The sequence below is a fragment of the Molothrus aeneus genome, chromosome 5, assembly GCF_037042795.1.
Source record: "Molothrus aeneus isolate 106 chromosome 5, BPBGC_Maene_1.0, whole genome shotgun sequence".
NCBI lineage: Eukaryota > Metazoa > Chordata > Aves > Passeriformes > Icteridae > Molothrus > Molothrus aeneus.
This window is the reverse complement of record NC_089650.1, coordinates 55,994,073-56,009,386: the sequence shown is the minus strand read 5'-3', so window position 1 is coordinate 56,009,386 and position 15,314 is coordinate 55,994,073. Positions and strand designations below refer to the sequence as shown.

The 15,314-nt window shown below is 37.0% G+C and overlaps 1 protein-coding gene across 1 annotated transcript in view; it reads right to left on the bottom strand.

The window, feature by feature from the left end:
• COG5 (component of oligomeric golgi complex 5) overlaps nt 1–15,314 on the bottom strand; it is a 173,575-nt gene that overhangs the window by 154,515 nt on the left and 3,746 nt on the right. The window contains exons 4-6 of the mRNA XM_066550811.1: nt 14,143–14,197; nt 13,975–14,044; nt 8,796–8,916 (exon numbers count right to left, since the gene is read on the bottom strand). Coding sequence (XP_066406908.1) covers nt 8,796–8,916; nt 13,975–14,044; nt 14,143–14,197 — 246 coding nt within the window. The remainder of the gene's footprint in view (nt 1–8,795; nt 8,917–13,974; nt 14,045–14,142; nt 14,198–15,314) is intronic.

Here is a 15,314-nt window from a genome sequence, read left to right as displayed (position 1 = left end):
AGTCATTTGTGTCACCAATTTTAGAGCCCTAGCACTTCGCTGTTTACTTGAACTTTAATGCCTGTTGAAACAGAGTAAGAATATACCACAAATTTAGAGATGACATCACTCTGTGTTGTTGATAGCCCTGCATTCATTTACTGTTTGGAATTATGTCATTCAACTTGCCTTTCTCATCATGACCATATACACACAGCTTTTGCTTTGTTTATGTAATATGTAAGAGATAATGCAAATTATTTTCAAAGTCTTGCCATCTAACTCATACTCTCTACAATGTATTTATAATTTACAAGTTGCAAAAGGAGAAACTCTCAGAGACTCACCACTAACCTCTGTGTCCCTTCCGTTCTCTTAGTCAAAAGTACTTCTTTTAATCTTTTTTTTCATCTTGGGTCTGGTCTTTTTTTTTTAAACTAATATGGAGTCTTTTAAGTCAGTGCACAAAAATTACTAGATTCAAAGGCAGACAGAGCTTGCAGACATCTTTTGGTCTTGCTAGTTTTGGTATGTCACTTGGAAACAGAAACCCAGGGCTTTTCTTTCTATATTTATGTAGTTCTATTGAATAAGTATGACTATCCAGTAAAAATATTTTGTCTCAAAACTCATAGATGTCATAGGATCTGTACTAATTACACAAACATAACTGCTTCAAACCAATTAAAAATAAAAATAATCTTCTGAATTAGTATATACCCTGTATCTGGCTGAACACAAACATTCATAAATACAAGCCTATTTGTGTTGCTGGCTCTCTCATATCTATCATATCGCTACTCTTATGACACACCTTAGCTAACAAATACAAAAATATTTACTGTTCAAACACTTGAAAAGATCAATGGGTAAAGCAAAAACAAGGTCCACACCTTGTTGCAATGCCATCCTTCTGGTGGGGAACAAATATGTCTTAACAGCAAAACAGGTTTGGTATAACTCCTTACTGTTCTATGAGGGTACAAAATTCTCCTTCTCCTCTCAAAGTAATTAGTACAGTTTTCAGATTTTAGAGTTACACATTTAAATTCACTAATTGCAAAATAAACAAACAAAAATTGGAAAATAAAGAACTATGAGACATGGCCCTTACATTTAAACCTATTAATGAAAACGATAGGATGGTGTAATTGCCAAGATCATCTTCTACAATTTCCCTTTTCATCACTCCTTCTATTCTTCCTTTCCAATCAGTTCTTCTTTCAAAATTCCGAAGTCCCTTTATTTCAGCATTAGGTGACACTACAAACCCCAGATACAACCTCTAGATCACAAAACCCCAGACCACGTGATGTATTACCAAAGCAAATGGAAAACACTGCAGTCACAGTAATTTTAAGAAATAAGAAGTACTGGCTTAATCTCAAACACTAAACTGAATGTGCTACCAATGCAAACACTATTTGTGCCTTATGTCCCTGTCCATAGACAGTTTAAATGCATAATAATTTATCAACTGCATGATGGGTGCAGTTCTTCTGCTGTCCTGACAATAATTCATCTCCAAGCAGAAAACACTTTGTGGCAGTCCATCACATTCCACCTCCCATTCCTTACTTATTGTCCACTATCTTTTCTTTCCTACTGGAGCTCTCTGACCTGTTAGAAGTGAATAAACCAAGAGCTGTCAGGCCCAGATTTTACTCTGTACCAGCTGAAGCCTAGCTTAATGTAATACTGGCCTACAACCAAAACTTCTATACATTGGATCATACAATAAAAGTCATAACTGATCTTAATAATGAAATAGCAGAAAATCAGATTTAGGGAACAGATGACAGGGAGCTGGAAAGAGTAAAGCTTTTCAGAAATATAAGGAACAAAAGGTGTAGACATCTGTAACTGAAAAAGAAAAAAAGCAAAAGACAGAAATAGTCTTTGATGGGCCTGGAATATGGATAAAAACTTTTAAAAATACTCTCCATGCTACAGCAAAAGCAACCTGAACACACCATAAATAACTTCTGACACAGCCTTACTACTGGGCTGTCAGTAATATATCCCTTAGGAACAGGTTAACACCATGATAGAAAGTGGAATACTAAACCCATTTTAAAACATTTGACACACAGCCCTACAACAAGGCCTATGTGCTTGAGGCTAAAATTACCAGACACTTAATAGTACAGCAAAATCAAATTTTTTGAGTAGTTACAGCTAAAAGATTAATCTCATCAATACCAGAAATAAACTTAATGCTTACATGAAAAAAATTTTCACCTAATACAGCAAACTTGAAACTTGTTTACAGTTGTTTAATGGAAACTAGGCATGAAGAAATCCCAGAATTACAAACATACTCGGATTCTTTTTCTTGAACTGTATGCATAAAGAAAATTAAACTCAAAACCCTGGTAATTTAAAGGATATGTTTAAAAAGAAAATTGCAACAGGATTTTTTACTTGCATCAATTCAAACTTAAGTCTTTTCTCTTGCGTGCCTGTCACTGTTTAGTGAGTTCTACTTAAATGGTTAGAAGAAGACTGATGCCAGAGAATAGGTAAAACACATGAAATATTTATGTAAGATGTTTTGTCTAACATCAGGTTTCCAAGCTAGGAATCCTAGTCACAGCAAAACATAATTTGATGGTAAAATCTGTATGCTCTGTCTGCCTTGCTCAAAGAAGATAAAGAGGTCTTACACTATTAGCCTCTTAATAATGAAAAATTGTATTAAGTTTTGAAGATCATTCTATTACATGCACATTAATTTGTTATCTTACAGTTAATGTTTCAAATTAATGAACTTGTTACATACTACCAAGAATGTACTTTATTTCAAAAGCCAAGAAAAAAAATTAACTTTCCCACCAGAAAGGGTTTTTTTTGGCCTGGAATACTACAAATAAAAATTCACACATCAAATTTCTGCATTATCTTCCATCTTACAGTAACAGAATCTCACAAAAAACATAAAGCAAAATAAAAACCAACTCAACTGAAAGCAACAACATGAAATTGAAGAACATGGAGACTGCATTCAGCTGCAGAAAGGCACAGTATTTTTTAGTCCAGACCACATCAGTCAGGGTCTGGCACTGTTACTGTTAACACCACCGGGGATAGAAGAAAATGTTTTAGCAGGATATTTGCACTTGCTATGGATGCAGATGCACCACCTGAAGCAGTGGCACTAATGCAGATGGCTCTGAGCCAGTAATACAATTCAGTCATTCTCAGCAAGACTAATTACCCCAGGCAAAGAGTCATGCAATCCAAGCCATGTAATTTCAATTAATTAAATCAGTTCACTTACCCCTACAGAACAATGCATTGTGCTACAGACATGTGCTGTATTATTTTGGGGGACACTAGATATTGCACAAGGCAGCAAACTGTAAGGCATCTAAGTCCCTAAGCAAAAGTACCATGAAAGCAATACTTCCCTCAAGTTTGCTGAGTGTTGATTCTTATGAGAAACTGTGTACAGCAGTATTAGTATCACCAAATCTGTCTGCTCTGTGTACTAGCAGAGAAAGACTTCACTGACATGACAGTAGCCAAGTCCATCCTCACTTTAACAGCAGTCAACACAAGATCTGGCTTGGCAATCATACACTGTAAATTATTGCTGGGAACAGAAGAACAAAAAAGAAGTTCATGACTGAGCAGGATACAGGAAGAAGACGGCAGTGAAAGAGAGCTGCCACAGTATCCATGGCAGGTGTTCAGACAGTTTACCATTGCAAGTTTAGTAATACTTGTGTACAGACACATAACACATTGAATGTCACTGCAAAAACTGTAGCAGCTAAAATGAAACAGCTTTTAGACAACAATATTTAACCTGAGGAACAAATATTGCAGTCAGTCAATCTGCAATCACTTCAGAATAAGTCACTGTGTATTAGCTAGGCTACTGAGGCTATTTTAATACTCAAATAATAAGGTACACTGTGGAAACCACAATTAAAGGTAATTCCACCTGGCAATTGATAGGGCTAACTAGTATAAAATAAACTAGCTTAATACTTACCACTAGAACAACAAATTAAAACTGTTGTTTCCTGAATACTATTTAGTAGTGCTTAGTATTTAGATAAACACATAACAATATTCATCACTCATCCCAAATACTAAAAAACTGAAAGAGAAAAGTAACATCTTTCTTAAAAACAGGCAGCTTGCCTTCTTTCCCAGAAAAGGGGAAAAAAAATAGATACAGGACACTTACATTCACACAGTGAGTATCACCTTCCTTTTCCTGCTCACTGCATTCTCCTAGACCAGACTGACATAATAGCTTTTGAGGGTCAGTTTTTGCAGCACTCAAGTAACACAATGAACTATGTGAAGTTTATGTGAATGTCAGTCAAAAAGAAGAGAAGTAATTGTGTCAGAGGGTTGAGATGAAGGTCTATCTCATCTAAAGGAATGATAAGAAGAGGCTGAAGTGATGGCATGAAATTTCCTGTCACACTGTTCTAATAATATTCCAGGTGGTATCTGGGAACAATGCCCAACAAACCAACTTGTGAAGAACATTTTATATGAAGCATGCCAATAAAAAAAAAAAAGCAAAACCAACCAAACAAAAAAAAAAATGGGGAAGGAGGGGAATATCTCCAAGAGACACAAAGGACTGGGAGCTGATCACCTCACTGAGTCCTCCCACTTCAAGGCAAAATCATCTCTATCTAATTATCCCTGCTTATTGCAAAGGAGTTGAACTAGATCAGCTTTAAAGGTTCCTTCCAACCCAAGCTATTCCATGACTATATGATTTCATTCCCGGTACATGCTTTGTCTAAAACACTTTTAAAAAGGCTTCAAATACTGCTTCACAGCTCCCCTGAAATTATAATTTCTGGCAGAACTCTTTCCTAATATTTCAGAAAAAAAATTCCTTTGCTTCATTTTAGGCCCATTACTTACTGTTTAAATTACAGTGCATATGGAGAGCCATTTAATCCCTTCCCATCTGAAAAACCTTTGTTTACCTGAAGAACATTACTCTCCCTCTCACTCTCCTCCAAAACACAGCCACACACTTCCAGCTCCTTCACCCACTATCCTCAAGACCTTCAGCCACCATTGCTGCTGTGCTTAGGAGTTTCTCTAATTAACATACATCTTCCTTTAATGAGGTGCTTCAAAAGGGACTTGATACTCTGTTTGAAGCATGAACAAAAGATTATTTTCAAGTGCCTTGCACACAATACCCTTCCTTACAAATATCAGCACAAACTTTATTGCCAACAATGTCACACTGCTACAAAATAAATGAACAAATGGCTTGCACTCAATTTGTGCGGAACTATCAACCCTCTCAGCAGAAGTGTAATCCATTCAGTCATTTCTCCTGTTCCCCCTCTTAACTAGAACTATTTATTGTGAGGACTTTGCACTTGTCTGAAAGAAATAAAATCAGTTCAGGTAAGATGTATCTCCAATTCGCTAAGAATATTTTTCATTCTAATCCCGTTTCCTAACACACCTCCCCATTCATCTCTGCTTGATTATTGGTAGTAAATTTAATAAGGATATATGCCATATTACATCACTCAAATCATTAATGAAAATACAAGCCAGCTACAGAACACATTTTAGCAACACCCTGCTTGATATATTGCTGGGTAAGTGAACAACAGATGAAGGCTTTTGGGGTACAGCTTTCTCTGAACTTCTGCATTCACTGCATGACATTTTCATCTGGATTCTATTGCCAATCCTGTACTGTGACACGGTGTCAAGAGCCCTATTTAAATCAATGGTGTTAAGAGCCCTATTTAAATCAAACTACAAGACAGCCATTGATCTCTCTAGTCCCAAGGCCTGTTATGCTGCCAACAAAGAAAATACGGTTGGTTAAACAGGATTCATTCTTGATAAATCTGTGTGTCCTACTATTTAACAGCACTCTTATACAGACTCCAACAAATAGTTTATTTGTTCTAGACTTCCTTTGCTTAAGGAAGTCAGGTCAGAAAAAACCTGCTTCTCAGTAAAAGCTACTGTTTCTTGTAGTTTCTCTAATTGACACATATTTCTACCTAATTCAAATACTTTCTGTATTTACCACAGCCTTTCCCATCACTGCAAAATAAACTTCAATACACTACTAAGTAGAAGTTGTGATGGAACTAACATAGATTAGCTACAGGAATATATGTTAAATACATATCTAAACATACACACATAGTGTAGCAGTACATTAAAAGAAAACTTGACAGTTATCTCAAGATTCTGCACAGAATACCTTAGAAGCAATGGAAGGTATCTTTTACCACAGCAAGTGCAAAGCTTTCACAGTAATATCACAGGGCTGAATTTGAGAAAGCAGAAATTACTCTGCACCACATGTACAACAGAAAGGTAATAAACAATGGAATGATTTTTTTCCTGGAACAAGAGATGAAAGGGATATTCAGGAATATCTGGCTAAACCACAGATCAGGGTTCATCTTGGACATGAAAGCAAGCCTCTGTGACCCAGAGGTCCCTATCCAATACCAGGCTTTCACAGCACTCACGTCTACCACCTATTTACTACCATCAGAAGTTGCAGCATTGCCCCAAAGCTTTCATATCTCACCACCTGAACTGCCAGTTCTCAGTGCTGTTCCCATGCTTCCCACCCTCAGAGCACTACATCACATTTCCCATCTTCCTGAAGCACGGCACTTGCACAGCCTCACCCCAAGCCACCACATCCCCAGTGCTCTCCTGCCACACACTACCACTACTCTGCTAGAGATCTCCCACCCATGCCAATGCTTTCCAAGTCCAGAAGCACAGCACTTCCCCAGCCATACCCCACACTCCCTGCTGACTCCCACAGCAGAACCCTGACCCATGCTGAGTGCAGCCCCCGAGCTCTCCTCCCTTGGAACAGAGCTATCCCACACCCAGCACTGTCTCTCCACACAGGACAGGCACCTCCAATTCCCTGCACCAGCATCTCCTCAGGGGGTGCTCCCATCCACGCTGTGCTGGGAGGCATGGCCAGCTGGGAAGCAGGAAGAATGCAAACCAGCCAAGGGTGACAAAGATGCAGATGGAGAGGTAAGAGAGAAGAAAGGAAGAAATACCAGGAAAGAAGATGGAAAGAGAAATGACAGTAGATAAGGTACTTTACCTGGCCATAAACCATCCAGAACTAAGGATGAAGGATTAAATTAAGGACCACAAGCCTTGGCTACCCCCAGGGACCGTAGGATCCAATTCAAAAGGGTCGCCTAATGGGACACATTTCCCCTCACGTTCAACAATAATTACTCAGACTTTGCTAAGCTTCAGGAAAACACCAAGTATTTGAAAACAAGAAACTCAAAAGACTGCAGCACTTCAACAAAAGAAAGTGCAAGGTCTTTTTTTTTATTTAAACAGTTGTCATCATCTTACTGCAAAGCTCCCACACCTTCTCAGTGATTTCTCATGGGCATCTCCTCACATCACTGACTCCTTCTTCACAGCACAACCAACAAACTCCAGCTCTCTCCTCACCCAGCTACCCCACTCTTTTGTAGCACTCATCTTCTTATTGGACACAGCTGTGGCCTATTAAGGGCAGGCCTGTTCCTAATCTTTGGTGATTAGTACAGCTGCAACTCCTCAGGTGTGAGATTATCTTCTGCACTATCTTTATTTTCTTATATTCTATCCCTCCACAAATGGTGAAACAAAAAAAGAGGAAAATGAGTACTAAAAAGTATTTTCTATCAAAGAAAGAAACCCTAAAAACTACACTAAACATCTCAGATTTTACCACTAAATTGTATTAATTTGTTTAACAGGATCAAGGTAATCCAGGTAGTTAACAGACAGTATTATTTTATATACTCTGAAGATGTAATGGTAGAGCAAAATGGAAAGAAAAGTAAAAATAATCAGAAAAAATATTCTAACTTACAATGATAGAACTGGCACTTAAGTGCTCCAGACTGATATACTAAATAAATACATAAACTTTCTGCTTGCAACACAGCATCTGCCAGTTATAGGACTAAGTCATTGTCTAATAATTTTTTGATCACACAATATAAAAAGAGCAGTAGTGACAAATATGCAAAATAAACTTCAGGATGATTCTGAATGTTTGATAGTTTAGCCCTCCCACAACCTATTTTTGGAAGTTGGAATTTGAATACCATTAAATCAGAGGAGAAACAGCTGGCAAGATACCATATACAACACCACTAACTGATCTCCAAGACTAATGTGACGCTCCTCACTGCATCCTGCAGCACAGCATGGAATTTCCCAAGCTAGCTCAAGTATAGAAAACAATCTAGCAATGTAACATGACCCTTCATGGAACTACCTCATTATACTTCACACAAGCCAATAAAATAAAGGGTAAATTAGTCACTACTGCAGCAGAACACTTCTAGCATCTGAACTAGGTTAGGTATCTGTATATCATATCACCTATGGCTTTCATAAAAGTCACATGACCAATATCTTTCTCTTAGGACATAAACTGTAGTTTAAACTATGCCTTATTGTAGTGCAATGTCTCCCAAAAGCTAAATATATATCTGCTGCATCTGAGTGTGTTTTATAGAAACATAAACCAGTATGAAATTGCTCCACAAAGAAATTGTTGCCCAAAAGAGCACAGGTTATTATCACAGAATTTTCATGTTATTAAACACCTGTATCTAGAGAAGTCATACAAAAAAATGTAAAGGACTAGTAAGTTCTGTCCATCCCATTTCCCAATTTAAATCAGGAAGTAGAAAGCAAGAACCACAGTAAAAAGTTTTGGGTGTTTCTTTAACTCAAACACTAGTGTGAGTCATGTGAGCACAAGCTAAAAATGTATCTAAAAGTAATTAAGAAGGACTCACCAAGTTCATTGAGACTCTGGGCAGCTTTTGTTATCTCTCTGCTTCCTCCTTGCAGTTGTCCTTGAAGTCTCTTACTGAGATACAAGATGCGTATTATCCTCCGCAGCAAGTCACAGGCAGCCTGCAGGGAAATTGTGGCATCAGGGGATATTATCAGTATATTACCATCACATAATACCACTACTCAAATGTGGAAACATCTTAACCAAAAAAGGAAATGTGAATGTGAATAAAAACAAGGAACTTTAGAACACTGAAATCCCTTTTTTCCAAAGATTTTTAATATGATTCTATGTTATATAGATGAAGACTTCTAGAAGCTGGTAATTATATTCATGGGGCTACTGAGATTATTCTGCCACTACCCACGCAGAAAACAAAGGAAACTCAGAATCCCATGACAGAAGCAAGTTATATTTCTAATTAGAAGTGAGTTTTATTTTACCTCTTGCATCTCTCCTCAATACTCCTCCCCTCTTAAAGCTTTAGCAAAGTCAGGAAGTTGGCTTTGCTGATCAAATACTACTCATCCAAAAGAAGCAAAATGGCAGCACTTACTTCAGAAGACAATAAAACTTAAAGATTAAATTGTTATTACAGATATTGACTCTTATGGTAGGCATATATGTAAAAACTAATTCTCAGCAAAACTTTCAGAAGGCCAGTTACCTTCATTCAGCCAACTGTTAGTTCACATTCTTTGATATGCTTATTAAACTACATGGCATTCTTGGTTAAAAAATAGGAAAGCGGACATAGATATAAATTTTTAGGAACCATATTCATGTGTGCTTTCATTAGCACCAAATTAGAATAACAGGCATTGCTGACATCTGAATCAAATACAATAGTTGCATAACTTTTCATTCAACTAATATCTTGAAATACATGCTAGGGGAACAGCAACATTCTGGAGTGGGTAACTGCTAAAATAGAATTCAGAAATGCAACTCAGATTTCAGTACAGTCATAGATACAGTCCAAAATCTGCAATCAGATTAACAAGGGTGGCAAGTGAGAAATTTGGAACAAGTATGATGTAATTGTTTGGAGCTATTTTCTCTGTTTGGAGCTATTTTCCCTGGTACTGAAGGCAAAGTCTTCTGAAGTATTAACCTTATGGACATCAAAATTAATTTTAAATTACTTTAAAAAAATGTTTCGTATCCAACAAGACTTAGAACCTCTTTTTCTGACTCAAGTTCCTTTGTTGAAAAGTGAAGTTGAAGTGCACATATAAAAAACTATACCAGTGAATCATTTCAACCAATATCCACAGCAGACTTGTACAACCTGACTGTCTTTTCCCTATGCCAGCACAAACTAACAAATCCACAAATATTTCTAATTTAATTTTATTAAACATCTAACATATTAGACAAAACAAAAAAGAAAAATTAGAAAAAAACTCAATGAGGCACATCAGGGAAAGCTCATTTACTCTCACAGCTTTGGGCTCTCTATCACAGTCTGAAGTGCAAGTTTTCTATGCCTTCTGTAATAACTTAACCATGTGATTTCTATTCTACTTTGTGAGAGCTAAGTGGGGCTTATCCTGCTTTGAGAGATTAATGTATTAATTTTTATTAATTCATTTCTTTAATTAGAAAAATCTTGATCCGCATATCACTTTCATATCTGTGAACTAAATTTCTGCAAGACTAATCAAAAATAGCTTCTAGTATAGTGCACTACGCTTCACCAAGAGAGAGGGTATAGTATTACTATTTTGCTTTCAAAATTATTTATCCTCTAAGCCAGTTGTATACCTCTGGCTAAGGTTTTTCCCCGAGAATTCACCTTCTGTTATTTTCTAACCACCTTTTACTTTACACGCCAAAAGAGTATTTCTTTTTTGTTGAATTGTTGCTTATTATTTCCTGTCCCAAGAAACAATATTTTAAAAGAGAGTAAGAGATGGGAGAAGTTACATTTAGATACAAGAGCAAAAACAAAACAGTTTTAATTTCTTGCCCTGGGAATTAGTAGGAGGAAAAAAATCAGAAGGCATGAAGATGCACTTTAAATTTTGTAGCGACTCCTATTGCATTGCACCCTTGACAAAGATTCTGTTTCACTCAAGTATTTTCATTTATGTGACCTGTCCAACTTAGTAAAACTCCTAGTCACAGCAAAAGAATGCTATATATAAGGACATGTAACAGAAATAAAGAGCTGTATCTAATGGTGGAGCTGTTCACAGATGCCAGATCCTCTAACCTGACTACCCACATAACAGAAGTCTGAATTAATTCAGGAAACATTCCCTCCCTGAGTACATCAAGTATGCTTTTCTAAAGGAGATGCTTTCATCCAAGAAGAAACAAATTCTACTGCTCAAGCAAGAATTAATTCGGAAAAGGCCAGTGGCCCCAGCTAGTCCAAGTCATTTTAAGTAAAATTAAAAATAAACCCCGATTTTTTTTGAGATTACATATTAGTTCTCTCCTGGATTTTAAACAACATGCCAACAATAACAGAAATTATTACTATAATTTGAGCCATTGAAAAGCTTCTTACTTTTAATCTCAAGTAATTTTAAGAAATTAGTGAAAGAAGACATAATTACAAAGAGAGAGTCACTTGAAAATGTGCCAGTGTGTAGCTCATATATGCAGGTAACTGAATGTATATATTTTGTTGTTTACAAAGCTTGAAAAAAGTGGAGACAGCCCACTATCTTCAGACTATATTTACTATTTATTTACAGTAGCATCACAAAGACATCTGCTACTGGTAAATATTTTAAAGTAAGAATAACTTTGAAATATAGAATTAATGGGGTTTTTTTAAATGTTTTCCTATTATAAAGCTTTTCAAACACCAAGACACTGCAACAAGCGACCATGCAAAAACACTCAGTTAAACAGTTTCCCAGAAAAGAATCCTCTGAAGGACAAACTCCCTGTCTACACATTTCAGCTGTTAACCACTCCCACTTAGCTTGTGATCAGCTATGGAAAGTGTCAGAAGAGGACAGTATCATTTAGAGCAGGAAGTGAGCTTTTGGTGTCTGCTGCTGCCTTGGGATGCCATGAAGCTCTAAGAGCACAGAAAGACAAATTATGTACAAGAACATAGCAGACATTTAGAATTCAGGACTAGATTTGAAGTTTAACAACAAACTTGCAGTGAGAATGCTTATGAAAAAGCCAGACTATATTAAAAACAATTAAGGATGGCAAAATCTAGTTTTATGCAAGTCAAATATTCCTTCAGTTAGTGAGCAGTCCCACAGCAATCAATGCAGAGGTATTAAAAGAACACCATCACAACTACAAGAGGCACTGAAAGATCACACATTCCAGCAAAACATACCTGCCAACCCTACAGATTTTGACAGAAGGCAACTTCTTTTACCAGCCATCTACATCTACCAATTGTAGATCAGCTGATAAAATTAGTAAGTTTGACAATGTCCCAAACCACAAGTCTTGCATTTCATGTCATAAAGCTCTGCCATCACCAGGAAGTCAATTGTTTGCTGTGCCCTTCCTTCTTCAACAAAGGAGTCCCCCAGGTAAAGGACATCCCAGCAGTGCATTTTTAGGAGGATGGAGAGTTGAGATTTGACTCAACTCTCCATAAATTCAGCTTCATTTATTAATTCAGGTGTCCTGACCCTCAACTCCTCCCAGCAGTGTAGTGTAACATAAAGCACTCACAAAGTATCTGCCAACACAAGAAGGGACTTGTGTGGGCAAGCAGGGGGGACAAGCAGCTCTTGTGATGAGACTGACTCTCTCTGGCAGAGAATCTGGAATCATCATTCCTCTTTCTACACTGATGCTAAAAGAGCAACCTACCAGACTCCCACTCTCCACCTCTTTTTCCTGACTTAAAGCAAAAAAAGTCAGATCTTACAAATCCCCTGGCACAGCCTCGATAATGATGACTCTGGATGGATGCTGCTTTCACACCACAGGAAAACCCATGTAACAGCCAAGAGGAAGCATCCAAGAAATATTTCCTAAGTTCAGGGACTCCTTCTCCTCAGACATCCTCCTGCAGTCTGACTTTGTGTAAGGGCAGGCTACAAAAGATCTTCATCTTTAGCCTCACATTCCCACAACTTCTACATGCACAACACGCATCAGAGAATAACAAAAAAATCTGCACCTAACCTGCCACATGGAAGTCATGGGACTTTTGGCCAGTGGCAAAAAGAGTAACAGCTGGAGCTGAAAACAACAGTAGCATCTGGCCAAACAACAGTAGCATCTGGCTGCACAGAGTGTTAAGAGCTCCCTGCTGAACTTCACTGCTACTGAAAGTAACAAAGAAAATAGAAGTTCAGCCAAGAGACAGTGCAGCTGCTCCACCAGTCCCCAGACTAGAATCTGCACGAGTCTGCAGCTTCATCTACTCTACAACAGCAGTCACTTGCAGATGGCAATCTACTAGAGTGTATATCCACAGCTCAAAATTCAGGTAAACTTGCAAAGACAAACAGTTCAAACAGTAACTCATTAAACAACCGTGGGGCCCGAGCTGTGTTGCATTTCAAACCATAAACTTAATAGAATGCAGATACATGACTCCTGAAGATCTATGGAAAAGTTTTCAACTACTATAAAATTATCAATGGAAGTGTTTGACACTTATCTCACCATCACTGTGATAAGCTCTCTCCCACTGCTATCCTCTAACAGATATCTACATCCTTCTGTAGACTCCACTATATTTAAAAGGCAGGCACAACTATGCACCTGGCTTACAAAACTCCACAACCACAAATAGCTCCTGAAGTTGCATCTTGACTGTGGAAGAAATGTGAAAGAATTTTGAAATAATTAATTCACAAACTCTTTACTAATCTGCAGCAAAGCCTGCACTAACTTAGGGGCAAAAATCATCTTCTACACAACAGTACCATAACATTAAATACCAAAATAACATAAACAGTTATGAGAATTTAATTAATCTACACTCAGATGACCCTTCTCTCTTCCCTCCATCTCTACAAAAACTCAGTTAGCTAGTGCAAATGTCAATTTCCTACTTTCCTACTAAGCACTTCTCAGTAGCTCTTGAAGAGAAACAAATACTGATTTTCAGAAAAATACTGGCAATGAACTACAGGCTACTGGAGTAGAAAAACTGTATTCATGTCTGACAATTGTGAAATAACAAATATTAAAAAGATTTTTTTAAAAAATATGTTTTTAATGCAACTTACCTGAAGTTTTGCTAGCTGAGCTGTGCGAGACACTATTTTGTTGTAGGGGTCAACAATTTTGACTTTAATTCTAAAAACAAGAAGAGAAAATTATTTATAGCAGTGTTAATAAATAGCATTGTAGAACATAAGGATTTATAGTTTCGAATTGCATAATGAATGTCATACCTATCAACAGTGCTTTGTAGAGCACCAATTCTAGTTTGCATCATTTGGAGGACGCCTGCAAAATAAAGCAGATTTTTACATTATTCATCAATTATAGAAACATAAGAAAATTATAGAAAGAGTTTTTCTTCAAATCATAGTAACTACTTTAGCATAAATCAAAATCAGTTTCCCCTTGTATAAAAGAGCATCAGAGAAACCAAAATTAGCAAGCATGTTAGGAAACGAAATGAGCAGGTCACTTACTGAATGTTATGGAAAATGTATTGGTAGAGAACATAAACTTGCAGAATAAATATCACTCCAAAATCCATCATTTGTGAAATTTCAAATACTATTTAGAGGATGCTACTTTCTAAAAGAATGTTGATTTGGACTGCAGTTCAAATTATATAACCTGGTATAAACCTGACCATGATATATAAAAGTGGCAAAACATATTTAACACTATTTATTTAACATAGTGACTAGGACAAAGAGGACTGAGAAGATAAATTATTTTATTTCAAGGTTTTCATCCTGTGCAGAAGGATCTTTAGGAAAAAGTAAGATATCAATGTCATTATAAGGTCATCTAATTTAGATTACAAGCAGAGCAAACTACCCTAATCATGTTTGTTCCACATTAGTTTGGCAAAGCAGCACAAGGAAAGCCAACAAGCGCGCCTGTTCTTTTTTGGTAAATTACAAACAAAGTAGTAGGGGACAGGAGTCATTTTTGCAATACAGAATCAGCCTGCTGAGAATTTAATTAAGTTAGACAAACCCAGGCCTATGAAATTATTTTTGTTTCAGTTACTGTTAGCGTTCTAAATACAACGTTTTTGTAAAGCCCTGTTTACAAGCATGCCTTCATTAAATTAGATAGAACTGCAGCATGATACAGTAAGATGGAAGACAAACAAAACTACTACAAATAGTTACATTCACATTGTCCTGTACTGTGACTGTATCTCACCCATTTTATATAGATAGGTAAATTCTCATCATCTCCATATTTCAGAACTATTAGCTTAGTGACAGGCTCATGTGTTCACTGTTATTTATACTTGTGCATGCAATAGATCATGAGAATGAAGATATGAGATACAGTGAAAAGCTGGCAAAATAGGCTGCACTGTCTACCCTACAGTGCAATAATGGGGGAGGGCCAGTGGCACAACACTGCTGCA